At 46.0% G+C, this 13,076-nt stretch overlaps 1 protein-coding gene across 2 annotated transcripts in view; it reads left to right on the top strand.

The window, feature by feature from the left end:
- The window catches only part of SLC4A11 (solute carrier family 4 member 11), a 144,409-nt gene that overhangs the window by 38,660 nt on the left and 92,673 nt on the right, over positions 1-13,076 (top strand). For both annotated transcript variants that reach the window (XM_035101166.3, XM_088661156.1), the window contains exon 2: positions 2,124-2,174. In XM_035101166.3, coding sequence (XP_034957057.3) covers positions 2,124-2,174 — 51 coding nt within the window. The remainder of the gene's footprint in view (positions 1-2,123; positions 2,175-13,076) is intronic.

Raw genomic sequence — 13,076 nt, 5'->3', positions numbered from 1 at the left:
TCCGTGTCCACTTCTCTGGAGCAGCAGAAAACAACCTTTCTCCCTCGTCTATATGACATCCTTTAATAGATTTGAACATGGCTATCATATCACCCCTTAACCTTCTCTTCTCCAGGCTAAACATACCCAGCTCCCTAAGCCGTTCCTCATAAGGCATCGTTTCCAGGCCTTTGACCATTTTGGTTGCCCTCTTCTGGACACGTTCCAGCTTGTCAGTATCCTTATTGAACTGCGGTGCCCAGAACTGGACGCAGTACTCTAGGTGAGGTCTGACCAGAGCTCTGACCAGGAACGAGGGGGGGGGAGAGAGCACCACCCCTGGAACCATTGGGAAGGGGGGTACCATCACGGCTGGCCCCCGGACACACACCATGCATCCCCCACCATACCAGGTGCCATGCCCCGCGGGCAGCGCGCCACGCCCCCCCGCCTGATCTCCACCCCCAGTGCTGGAGTTTGCAGCTTCGCCACTGCCCTTGGCCTGAAAGTGAGATGAGCACCACAACCCCATAGTTGCCTTTGATTGGACTTAACCATCCAGGGGTCCTTTACCTTTAAAAAACTTGCGTTTAGAACTTCTATCTCCTTTCCATCTGCAGGAGGGCTTCGCACAGGGCGGGCGCCACTACCAAGAAGGCTCTCTGCCCAGTTTGCTAGACTACAACTCCCACCATCCCTGGGTCCCTCAGCGTCTCGAGAGTCACAGGCTCCCCATCCTTGCCTTAAAAGGCAAGGGCTCGTTTTTTTTGATATACAAGCACCTGGAGGAAAGTGAGGGATGTGGTGCCTGTAAACAAAGGCAGAGATGAGTCTCCAGGTGACCCTGGGATTATGTAATGGTGAACGAGAGTAGCCTCTTTGCTGCCTCCTGGCAAGCCTTGTGTGCCGTTTCACATTGCATTAGCCTCTTGTGTGCGTCGCCCTGAAGCTTTGTGCCCTTCCTCTTCCCCGGTGCCTGCTCTCTTTCCAAATCTCATTGTGCTCATCCGTCACCCCTATCGCGGCGAGATTCCTAGCAGCCCATTTGCCCGGAAATGAAGACAAAAGTTCAGGACGAATCCTGATCAGATTGCTTCAACTTGCCCATAGAACATTTAAGAGTTGCCATTTCGGTAAAAACATGTCGACTTTATTCTAGTCTACTTTTTCACGAACCGCGTAGTCAAAGGAAGGCCTTTATAGCATGTATTTAGGCACCAGGCAAACACTTTATTCTATAACCAGGCTTTTGACTATCTGTGGCCTTTTAGAAGTGGGTGAGATGTTTTTAATGCATTTATTTCCCCTCTTGGGTTTAATGTATCTCTGTGGGAGGTTTTACCTGTCTGGTTGGTTGGTTGTAAGTCGCTTTGTGTTGCCCTGGGTGAGATAAAGCGTATACAGTGGTACCTTGGTTCTCAAACGCCTTGGTACTCAAACAACTTGGAACCCAAACACTGCAAACCCGGAAGTAAGTGTTCCTGTTTGCGAACTTTTTTCGGAAGCGGGACATGGTCCGTTTTGAGTGTTACGCTTCAGATTTGAGTGCCACACTTCCGTTTTGAGTGTTACGCTGATATCTGTCTGTTTTTGCTATTTATTTTGTGTTTTTGTTTTTGCGGCTCTTTTTTGTTTTGTTTTTGTGACTGTGTGGAACCCAGTTCAGCTACTGATGGATTGGTTGTGTGACTGCAGTACATTGATTATTGCTTTCATTGTATGGATCAATGTTCTCGTTAGATAGTAAAATTCATGTTAAATTGATGTTTTAGGAGTTGTTTTTTAAAGTGTCTGGAACGGATTAATCCATTTTGTATTACTTTCTACGGGAAAGCACGCCTTTTGGAACGCTTTGGTTTTAGAACGGACTTCCAGAACGGATTAAGTTTGAGAACCAAGATACCACTGTTTTAATAATAATGATTACTAATAAATAATAATAAATAAATGTTAATAAATAAAGGCTAATGGAAACCAGCGCTTGCAAATATGCCTACGTTTTCATGTGATAAATCCATGTAACGGAGACATTCTGGAAGAAAAGTGAAACATGCCGAAGAATAAATGTCCATTCGTTTAAAAAGAAACCCCTGAATTGTCTGAGCTGCCCTCTTAATTTGTATTTCTCTCATTTCTCCTTTTAGAAAGTCCACCGGCAGCGATGTCCAGGAACGGCTACTTCTTCGAAGAAACAGGCAAGTAGAATCCTACCTTACGAGTAGCAAACTCATCTTCTGCTAATGTAGCCCAAATGGCATGATGCAACCCAGGCCCGGGGGGGGGGGGGGAGGCGGTATGGCTCCCCTGGCACCATGAATAGCAACACTCTGCGCTGCAACACCTTGTTGCAGTGCCCACATGTTTGCTTGTTTTATCTCCCGCTGACTGACCTCTTTGCATTTGATCTCTTTGCTGTCTGTTCTCCCTTCAAAGCAGCAGTTCCCAAACGTTTCCTGGAGGGAGGAGGCTTGCTTCCTTCATCCAGAACTTGGCAATCAGAAATCTTATCATTTCTTGCGGCGTCCTACAGGGAGTTAATCTTGTTCTCCATTGCTATTCACCATTTATATGAAAGCACCGGGGGACTTTGTCAGGGTGTGATGTCGCACAACTCCATCTCCCCGTGCCAAATGAATCGGGAGAAGGCAGCTCAGGTGTTTGACCGTTGCCTGGACGGGGCGATGAGATAGATTTGGGCCAATAAGTAGAAACTGGCAGGATGGAGGGTGCTCTGTGTTACGAGCTCTTGGGTCCAGGAAGCAAGTTGATTTTCCTTTTCTGGGGAATGTGGCCCTCGCCCGGAGGGATCATGGAATTGTAGAGTTGGAAGGGACACCCAAAAGCCATCTAGTCCAACCCCCTGCAATGCAGGAATCTCAGCTCAAGAATCCCTGACAGATGGCCACCCAGCCTCTGCTTAAAAGCCTCCAGGGAAGGAGAGAGCACCACCTCCTGAAGGAAGGAATCCACTCCACTGCCAAAACAGCTCAAGAAAGTTACTTGGAATCTCCTTTCCTGTCATTTGACTCCATTGGTTCGGGTCCTCCCCTGTGGAGCAGGAGAAAACATGCCTGCTCCATCTTCCATGTTGCTCCATCTTCCGATATCAGAAGATGGCTATGCTGTTTCCATCTCCTGTGGATAGCTCAGTTGGTAGAGCGCGAGACCCTTAATCTCGGGGTCGGGGGTTCGAGCCCCACGCTGCAGTATAGATGGTTCCCTTCCAGCTCTACAATTCCTCTTTCCCAGCTCTCAACTGTCCTTCGTAAGGCTTGGTTTCCGAGACCCTTTCATCAAATTCGTCGCTCTCCTCTGCAAGTAACATGGGTTAATGGTCCTGAGCGATTTGCAGCCCTCCCTGGTTACATGGGTAGCAGAGGAGTTGCCTTGCTTAGTCTCTCTCAGTCTTGGCGAACTCCAGGGATCAACTAATTGCTTTTGCTGGCAATCCGGAGCGGCAGTCTTGCCCCAGGGCATCGAGGTCCCCAGACAGCTCCGGTTGTTGTCTCTGGTTCCTCTGTCTCCTTCCCCGCCCCCGCCTTTTTGAATTGCATTCTCTCTCCCCCCCCCCCCAATTACTTTTGTCATTGTGTTTGGTATGTCTGCCTTGTTTATAACTCTCTAGATTCTTTGCCTGGCTGTGGAATTAACCCAAATGCTTTACTGAAGCAAATCCATTCAAGATGGTCCTGGGATATTTCCTTGCTGCGTTGCCTGTCTGCCTGTTCTACCAAATGAAACACACACACACACACACACACACACACACACACACACACACACAAACACACACAGTGAATTGTCAAGGGGTCTTGGAACAGCAGACTCTCCTTTCTAGGGCAGATCCATATTCCTGGCTGCATGCATGATTATTTAACCAAAGGGGATGCGGAGCAGAGCTATTGCATTGCAAGCATCGCTGTTGGATGGCGCAAAGGACAAGGGTCCGAGGAAACCGAAAAGAGCCGAAAGCAGCGTGTGCCAACAATTTTGCCATTTTGCCTGCCCCACGCCCTGCCATTTGCCATCTCACCTGTGGCTAAGACAGTGATGGGCAACCTTTTGAGCTTGGTGTGTCAAAATTCGCCAAAAAACCGAGCATAACTCAGGTGGTGTGTCACTTCGAGAAAAAAACCATAATTTCATGATATTGATAGTTTAAATAACAAAAAAATGTATAATTGTAATATATAACTGTATTTAATAAACCAAAAACTCATTATTTAACCAAACCAAACCAAAAAACCCTTATTTATCACAAAGTGCCCAGAGTTGTTGAGCTTTTTTGGGGGAGCTGCTGACCAAAGTTTTGGAGGTTTTTTTGGTGTGTGTGTGTGCAAAAGTTGCTTTGCTTTGGGGGGGGATGCCCCAAAGCTGATGTGCTTTTTTTGAGGGAAAGAGAACAGAAATAAATGATGAATAATACCTTCGCTGGAACTAACACGCAGCACCGACATAGTCTGCCAAAGCGCCAAAAACCCCAGCACAGAACGGGTTAAAAAACGAACGCTGTTACGCCCAATCATAGTCTGCCAAAGCACCAGAAAAAACCAGCACAGAATGGGTTAAAAAACCAATCTGGCTACCAGCAACAGCGGAGACAAGCTGTAGGAGGAGCGGAAGAACAAATGGGGGGGGGCGGGAACAACAACAACAGCGTGAATGGGTCGATGGGGCGCATGCCAACAGTGAGGGCTCTGCGTGTCACGTCTGACACGCGTGTCATAGGTTCGCCATCACTGGGTTAAGACTTCATGCCACCGAGGCATCTCAAAACCCATGGAATGGTTTTCATTCCTTCCCATTTGCAGCCAAAGACTTAAGGAAACCAGATGGAGGAGGCTACAGTTTATAGTGTATTCTGGGGTCTCCGATAGGACCAGCAAGAAAAGTCTGAGACTCTCTGGCTTGTTTATATTGGGGGTGGGAAAAGAGGGGGGGGGAGGAATGTTGATACTGGGAATACTTCACGGAAAGTCTTGCCAATTCCGTCTGATTTGTATTTAAAGCATCTGCCCCCCCCCTCCCCACCCGCCGCCAAACTGACAAGTTTAGAAAAGGAAAAAGGGTGAACAAGTGGGTGGGGTGGGGGAGCAGGCGCTGTCTGGAAAAGGCAGAGGATGAAGCCTTCTGACTTTGCGTGCAAATTTGCTCTTTCGTACGAGAGCTGCAGCACTGTATGTAGGGAATAGTGCCGAGGGGCTCGCTTTGAGAAATCTCAAGTGATCTGTGCAGTTTAAAAGTTTGTGCGGTTCTTCAGGCACACAAACAATTATTTTCAGGATTAAAAAAAAAAGAGCATTGATGCAGTTCAGGCGTTTCAAGGGGCTTTTCCAGAACATAAGGAAATCCTGCCCGCTGAATGGGGCCAAGGGGGGGTTGGACTAAATGACCACTGGGTCCCTTCCAACTCTAGGATTCTGCTCCTGCACTCCATTATCGCAGGGACCAACCGGATGCCCATGGGAAATACGGAATCTGCGTCTCAATGCAGCAGCACCCTCCCCTCTTGTGATTTACACCGGTTGGCAGCCCTCCTTGGGGATGCCAGGACTTGAACCCGGGATCTTCTGCTTGCACGGCTAGTGCTCTGCCACTGAGCTATGGTCCTTGCCGACTCAAGAGGCAGCCATATAATCATGTGCACTTTGGCTGTACACCTTCTTCTTCTTCTTCTTCTTCTTCTTCTTCTTCTTCTTCTTCTTCTTCTTCTTCTTCTTCTTCTTCTTCTGGATGTTTATTATTTAATTTTCATTTTTTAAAAAAGAATATTTGGTTTTTCAAATTAAATTTTTGCAGAGATATATCAAACATAAATCATAAAAACAAGATTCCAAGCAATCTCTTGGACTTCCATCCTCCCCTTTGTGGGTCCAATCATGAATCATTTCCTCCCACATCTTTTAGGATGGTCCAAATCTTTTACATCTCCATTATGTCCAAAATTCCACCTTAAACTACAAGTGATATTCCAATTCTGCTAATGATTTTAAGATAAGCCATACATTTCCCCCATTCCTTATTAAAATTTTGGACTTCATTATTTCTGCCTCTTGCGGTCATTTTAGCCATTTCAGCATAATCCATCAACCTCATCTGCCATTCTTCTCTGGAAGGGACTTTATCTTCTTTCCATCTCTGGGCCAGTAACGTCTGTGCAGCCGTGGTTGCATACATAAATAGTCTTTTCTGCTCCCTTGGGATTTCAGCACCTAGAATTCCTAAAAGGACTATCCTTAGTAAAGTGCATCCCGTGTTGGTGAAACATGAATTTCAACATATAGAATCATAGATGTTGGAAGGGACCACGATGGTCCAATCCCCTGCAGTGCAGGAATCTTCTTCCCAACGTGGGACTTGAACCCATGACCCTGAGCAGTGCTATTTTTCTAGAGAAAGAGGTGCTGGAAAAGGAGATAAGATACCATCAACGTTAAATTGGCAGAATATATGAATCTGGCGAGGATGACGGCGGCAATTAGAAAGGTCCCCAAAACAAAAATTAAAGATAGAATGGAGTTATGTGACAGATTATTTTCGTAAAGAAGGTATGAGCTCGAAGTGGGTGATTTGCCTAGATTAGGACCCATACGATGTTTACGGATAAAAACAAATGTCAGGATAGAAAGTTAGGATATGATCGAAGGGAGAAGCTTGGTAAACTGTATATTTCAGTAGGGAACGTACATTACAATGCTTGGAAGTTGATTGCATGTTTTATTGTCTCTTTATTTTCTCTTTATTTTTTACTGTCTTTTCTTGTATTTATGGTTTGTGTTTTGTATGATTTTATGATTTGTTGATTCTGTATGATTTATGGTGGTTTTGTGTTTTGTGTTTTCTAACGGTTAATAAAAATGATTTTAAATATTTAAAAGAAAAGAAAGAGGTTCCGGAGCTCACCACCTTGTTCTCCTATAATGGCAACAGCGCCTACCTGAGAGATGCCAGAATTGACTTCCAGTGAGTTCTGGCTGAAAGCAAAACCCTGACCCTGAGATTTAAGAGATTCCTGCTCTATTGAGCTATCCCAGCTCACAAGGTTACTGCGTGGGGCCTAGGCTGCAGCTCCTTGTCTTAAACTGAATGATAAATACTAAAAATGGCAAGGATAGCAATTCAATTTAGCGAGAGGAAGTGGTAGGATTATTTATTATTACATTTATTTAAAGCCCGTCTCTCTCCCCCCCCCCCCGACCAGGAACTTAAGGCGGCTAAAATAGAAACAGCTAAAAACATAAGTGAGGGAAGAGCGATCATCAAAACACAATTAAACATATACCGGTATATATTTCTATACTTCTGGTGCTGGTGGTGCAGAACCGCGTTTCAGAAGGAAACCGAATTGGGCTCCGAAATCCAAAGTTAAAATAAGGAGAAAATTGCGGCCGCAGGCGTTGGGTTTGTTGGCTTTTAAATTCGTATTGAAGGCTCTTTACTTATTGGACGGAATTAGGAGAAGCGCCCAGACGTTGAATAGACACAGTTTGGACTTTGGCTAATGCAGGGCTGGGCAGCTGTTTCTGAACTGAAGGCTGCCGGTGTGTCTCTCAGGGGTCTGCAATGCCACAGGTGAGAAGGGCCCCAGCCAACCTTACCTGCTTCTCTCACCCCGGAAGTGTTGGGTGTGCCCAGGTGCAAAAATATTTTTTACCTGTGCACAGCAGAGTATTGTCTGTACCTCCTCCTCTCCATCCTTCATCCAGGCAAGCGAGAGTTTGCCAGAGTGCAAGGACCGTGTTTTCCAGACAAGTAGCGAGGAGGGTGTAACTGGGGAGGCATATTGCTTGGGGGAGAATCCAGCCCCCAGGAGGCCTGAGGACTCGTCTGTCTTTTTTAAAAAAATATTTTTTAATTAAATTTTATGTTTTACCACTTAGAATGTTCATTTAAACATCCTTAAAATATCAAGGACTTCCCTTCCTCTCCTTCCGTGCTTCATTTTGCATATCATAAATCCCTGTATATTTTACATAAACTAAACCATTCCGTATTCCATTACAGTGGTACCTCGGTTTGCAACCGCAGTCCGATCCGCGGAACCCGGATGTAAACATTTCCGGGTCTGCGGCGTTCGCTCGCCGAAGCGTTCGTAAACGGAGGTAGTCGTAAACCGAGGTTCCGCTGTATTACATCCACCAAGACTTATTTACACTGTTGAATTTATCTTAATGCTACCAACGTTTTCAAGTGTACACAGTTTCCCCCCCGTATATTCAACAAACATTTTCCAATCTTCTTTAAACGTATGTTCTTCTTGTTCTCTTATTCTATAAGTTAGGTCCGCAAGCTGCACATATTTCATCAGCTTAAGTTGCCATTCTTCTTTGGTTGGGACCTCACTCGTTTTCCATTTTGGGGCTAAAAAAACGCAGGCCGCAGTGGTGGCATACTTAAATAACCTTGTTTGACACCTGGGAATTATTCCTAAAGGAAAGGACTCTAGGTTTGTTTTTGTTTTGTTTTTAAAAACTACTTTAAAACATTTTTTTCAATTCATAATGGATTCCCCCCCCCCCAATACTCTTTTACCCTTTTACAAGTCCACTACATATGAAAGAACGTTCCTTCCACCTCTTTGCATCCCCAACACTTGTCTGATTCAGTCCTATACGTCTTAGCAAGCCTGCTACTCCGAGTCTTCTGGCTCCCCCCCCCTTCATTTTATTCCACACATGTGATTTGTTTGTATGGTGGTGCAGAAGGAGGGCGCTTCAGTCCTTTCTCTCTTACCCCAACAGCGCTCTGGATCCGTGCGTATCTAGAACCTGCAGGGGTTGGTGCAGCAGCGGGGGTGGAGTTCAGTGGGAAAGCAGTTGCCGGGAGTCGGGTTAGGCGTGTCTCTTCCTGCCTCCCTCTTGCTTCTTCTTCTTCTTCCTTCTTTGGCGATCACTTGTAGCCGAGTAACATTGCCTTCCATGAACACGGTTTGAACAATGAGTCCGTCAGTCACTGTTGAGGCCAATTCTGGATCCACACGTCTTTCCACAGTGGGGACATTGGTTTCCGGATGGGAGTTGATCATGATAAGGGTTTGCCGTGGGACTTTTGGGGTGTGGGATGGGTTTTTGGAAGACACCTATGCGTGAATTTGTTTTATGTGTGTAGATCAGTGCACGCTGACCAATGCCCAGTCTTCGCAGTAAGGCTCTGTTCCAATGGCATGAAGTAGTCACGGCAAACTGGTCATGCCTGCCAAGTTGCTGTCAGAGAAATAAGGGACCGGGCCGGAAATAGCAGACCGGAAGTAGCGCTGCCGCCATTTTGGAACTGGGCGGAGCATGCTCAGAAGTGACTTTTGATGCTGCTTTGCCCAGTTCCAAAATGGCCGCCGCGCCAGAAGTCGCACTGCAGCCATGTTGGAACTGGGCAGAGCAGCATCCAAAGTTGCTTCTGAGCATGCTCCGCCCAGTTCCAAAATGGCCGCCACGCCAGAATAAACCGGGGGAAAACAAAAAAAATCAGTTTTTTCACCTAGGAACAGCTGGAAAAACGGGGATTTCCCGGGGAAAACGGGAGACTTGGCAGCTATGAAACTGGTAGATTCCTATCTGCTGTAGCCTTCATCCGCCTTCACAGCCATTGTAACATACCGCTTGTTATCATCCACCTGCTCTGCCGTTGAGGACTTATTGGATCATTCTTTGTCTAGTTCCTCCCCTTTGACATTTCCGCCTTGGAAGACCCCGCTGGGAGTATGAGATTCCCAACGGCTTCGCTCACAAGGGTCATCAGGCCCACTCACCACGACAAGGTGATGATCCCTTGCAATGCACGCCCCTCTCCCAAGGTGTTTCGCAGGATTCTAAAACAAAAGACCCCCCCCAAAAAAACTTCCAAGAAATTTCAATGCATTCTTCTGCTTCCCTCCTGCGTCTTGTAGATTCTTGCAGAAAGGTAGGCAATGTCAGTCACCGGCCTTTGGACAGTGGCCAGTGTTGATAAGTGCAGAAATCTTTTTTGCAGCCAAAGCAAGCACAAACTGATTGATGGTAAAACCTAATAGAAATGGGTACTATAGCAAAGATCCGAGACACTGAGCACCCTTGAAGTCGAAGGTGGTGCTTTTAAAAAAATGGGAGATAGTAAGACTGTGTGCTGCTTAGCAGTTTTAGCAGATGGTGGTCGTAATTTTGGTTATCAAGTGGCAGTGTTTAATAATAGGTGAAATCTGGCTCAGATATCCACCTATAGTGGACTTTCTGATATCTCTTGCCAATAGTTCCACAAATCTTGTTGAATGCACTCATAGCACTGATGCAGACATGCTCTCTTGCCTTTTAGTCTCAAAGCAAAATTTATTTATGATTTTTTTTTGTTTGGTTTTTCTTTGTCAGCTGCTTTGAGACACATGTGAAAAGCAGGGTGTGATTTTTTAAAAATAAATAAAAGCGTGAGTGTCTGCAAAAACCATTTATGACACATACCCTGAGCTGCTTGTCGGTTAATCGAAAAATAACCCCTCTAAGTTCACCTGTTATTAGATTGGTATTCCATATGAGATACAAATTCTTTTTTTTAAAAAAAAAAAGCAATTTATTAAATTTTTCAAATAAACACATTAAACAATAACAAAACATTCAACAACAAACACAACACACACAATTTTTCTCTTTTAAACATCTATTCACCTATCTCAAATTCCCAATGCTTTGACTTCCCTCCCTCCCCTCATTTGGTTTTCTTATCAACTCTTATCTCGCAGTTCCTTTACTCCCTCTACTTAAAGTCATTTTGTAGGATTTATTTCAATCCTGCAAGTGTCTTTAAACTTCTACAGTTCCTCTCCATATAGTCCACAAATTTACTCCAGTCTTTTTGGAACTTTGCCTCTCCCTGGTTTCGGATCCTGCTAGTCAGTCTTGCTAGTTCCGCATAGTCTATCTATCATTTTCGTCTGCCACTCTTCGATCGTCGGTAACTCCTGGGTTTTCCATTTTTGGGCTAACAAAGTCCTTGCCGCGGTTGTCGCATACATAAATAATACTTGATCTCCTTTTAAAATCTCTTGTCCTATATGACCCAATAAAAAAGCCTCCGGTTTTTTGGGAAAAATATATTTAAAAATCTTTTTCCATATGAGATACAAATTCAAAGAAGTGATTGACTGGTTTCTGTCTGTTCCGTCAATCTCTTTAAAACACGTTGGCAACCTGATGTCTTTGGCCTAATGGTTTACGAGCCCCCCCCCAAAAAAATCTTAATTTCAAAAGCTCTCTGCAAACAATTCAGTTCAGATCTCTGGCAAGAGTGATGCAATGATACCTGCCTGCTATGCACAGAGAGAAAGGCAATGGGGTGGCTGAAAAAGAAAGGGGGGGCCACCCGTTTTCTTCTCTGGTCCCCCCACCCACAGTCTGCATGCAGCCCCCTAACGGATTACTGATGGAATCATAGAACTGTAGATTTGAAAGGGACCCTGAGGATCATCTAGCCTGACCCCCTGCAAGGCAGGAAAATGCTGCTGCCCCATACGGGGACCATAGCTGCCAAGTTTTCCCTTTTCTCGCGAGGAAGCCTATTCAGCATAATGGAATTTCCCTTAAAAAAAGGGAGAACTTGGCAGCTATGACGGGGACCGAACCTGCAACCATGGCATTATCAGCACCACTCTCTAACCAACTGAGCCAGAGGTTTTCAACCTTTTGGGGTCCACGGCTCCCTTGACCAACTGCATTCTTTCTGCGGCTCCCCTGTGGGGCTCAGGAGCCCAGTTAGGTCATCCCTTGCCTGTGGAGCTGGCAGTCTCTCCTGTTTTTTGAAACCCTTCTGTAACGGGGAGGGCTTACAGAGAACAGCCCCCCCTCATCCGAAGCAGCTCGTCTCCCAGCAGTCATGAGAGCGAAGGGTCTGAGGGAGTGAGTCAGGAAACGGAAAGAGAGTGCCAGGGCTCTGGCAACATTCAAGAGCCCCCGCTCCATCGGCAGGGAGACGCCGGAATTGAGGAGGAGGAGGAAAGGGAGGTGCTTCTCAGTTTCGAGGCTTTTATGTTGGTCCAGAACGCGGAGGGGGGCAGTGCAGGAATCTGACTCGAGTGAGTAGACATGAAACCAGCAGTTTGTTACACTGTAAATAATGTGCACTAATAAAAACTTCTGAAAGACAAGCATGTGGAAGGTCGTTACTCAAGAGTAGTCACAACAACCCTGACACCTTCCTTGTGGGGTGTTCCCTCAGCCTCCCCTCTCCTTGGGAGTCTTTTGGGCAGCCGCTGCTGCCACCCCGGTTTCTGAGCTGCCCCCCCTTGCCCCAAGGAGAGGTGACTCCTCACACTGCCTCACAGGGGCCTGGGAAGCAGCCCCTGGCCAGCCCCACAAGCACCAATTCACCTGGGGAGCTTGTAGCCAGGGCCGCTGCAACAAACAGCTGTGCAAGCCTTGGGGAGGCAGAGATGCAAGAGGGCATCAGGGGAGGGAGGGAAGGAAAGAAAGAGGGACAGAGGACAGTGTTGCCCGCGGCACCCCTGACCAGCATTCAAGGCACCCCAGGGTGCCACGGCACACTGGTTGAAAACCACTGAACTGAGCTATCCAGGAACACAGCCCTTAATAGCAGAAAGGTTGCCTTACCTAGCTTTTAAAAAAAGGTTACAGGTAGGTAGCCGTGTTGGTCTGAGTCGAAGCAAAATAAAAAAAAATCCTTCAGTAGCACCTTAAAGACCAACTAAGTATTTATTTTGGTATGAGCTTTCGTGTGCATGCACACTTCTTCGTTTGGCCTGTTTGTCCAATATAGAGAGCTGAAGGGCGCTGTTGGCATTTGATGGCATATACAATGTTAGAAGATGAGCAATTAAATAGTCCATCTCAGGACTATCTCTATATTGGACAAACAGGCCAAACCCTACGCCAAAGGATAAATCTGACATCAGGAACCACAAGACAGAGAAACCAGTAGGAGAACACTTCAATCTCCCAGGACATTCTATACAAAATCTCAAAGCAATTGTTTTATTACAAAAAAATTTCAGGAACAGACTGGAAAGAGAAGTTGCTGAATTGGAACTCATTACCAAGCTTAAAACCATGGAGCCAGCTGGGATGAACAAAGACATAGGATTCTTATCTCATTATGCATGATCAAGCTTTCTTTAGCGC

Source organism: Zootoca vivipara, chromosome Z1, assembly GCF_965207765.1.
Source record: "Zootoca vivipara chromosome Z1, rZooViv2.hap1.1, whole genome shotgun sequence".
In the NCBI taxonomy this organism is placed as follows: domain Eukaryota; kingdom Metazoa; phylum Chordata; class Lepidosauria; order Squamata; family Lacertidae; genus Zootoca; species Zootoca vivipara.
The sequence above is the reverse complement of the archived record's forward strand: the minus strand, read 5'-3'. Positions and strand labels throughout refer to the sequence as shown.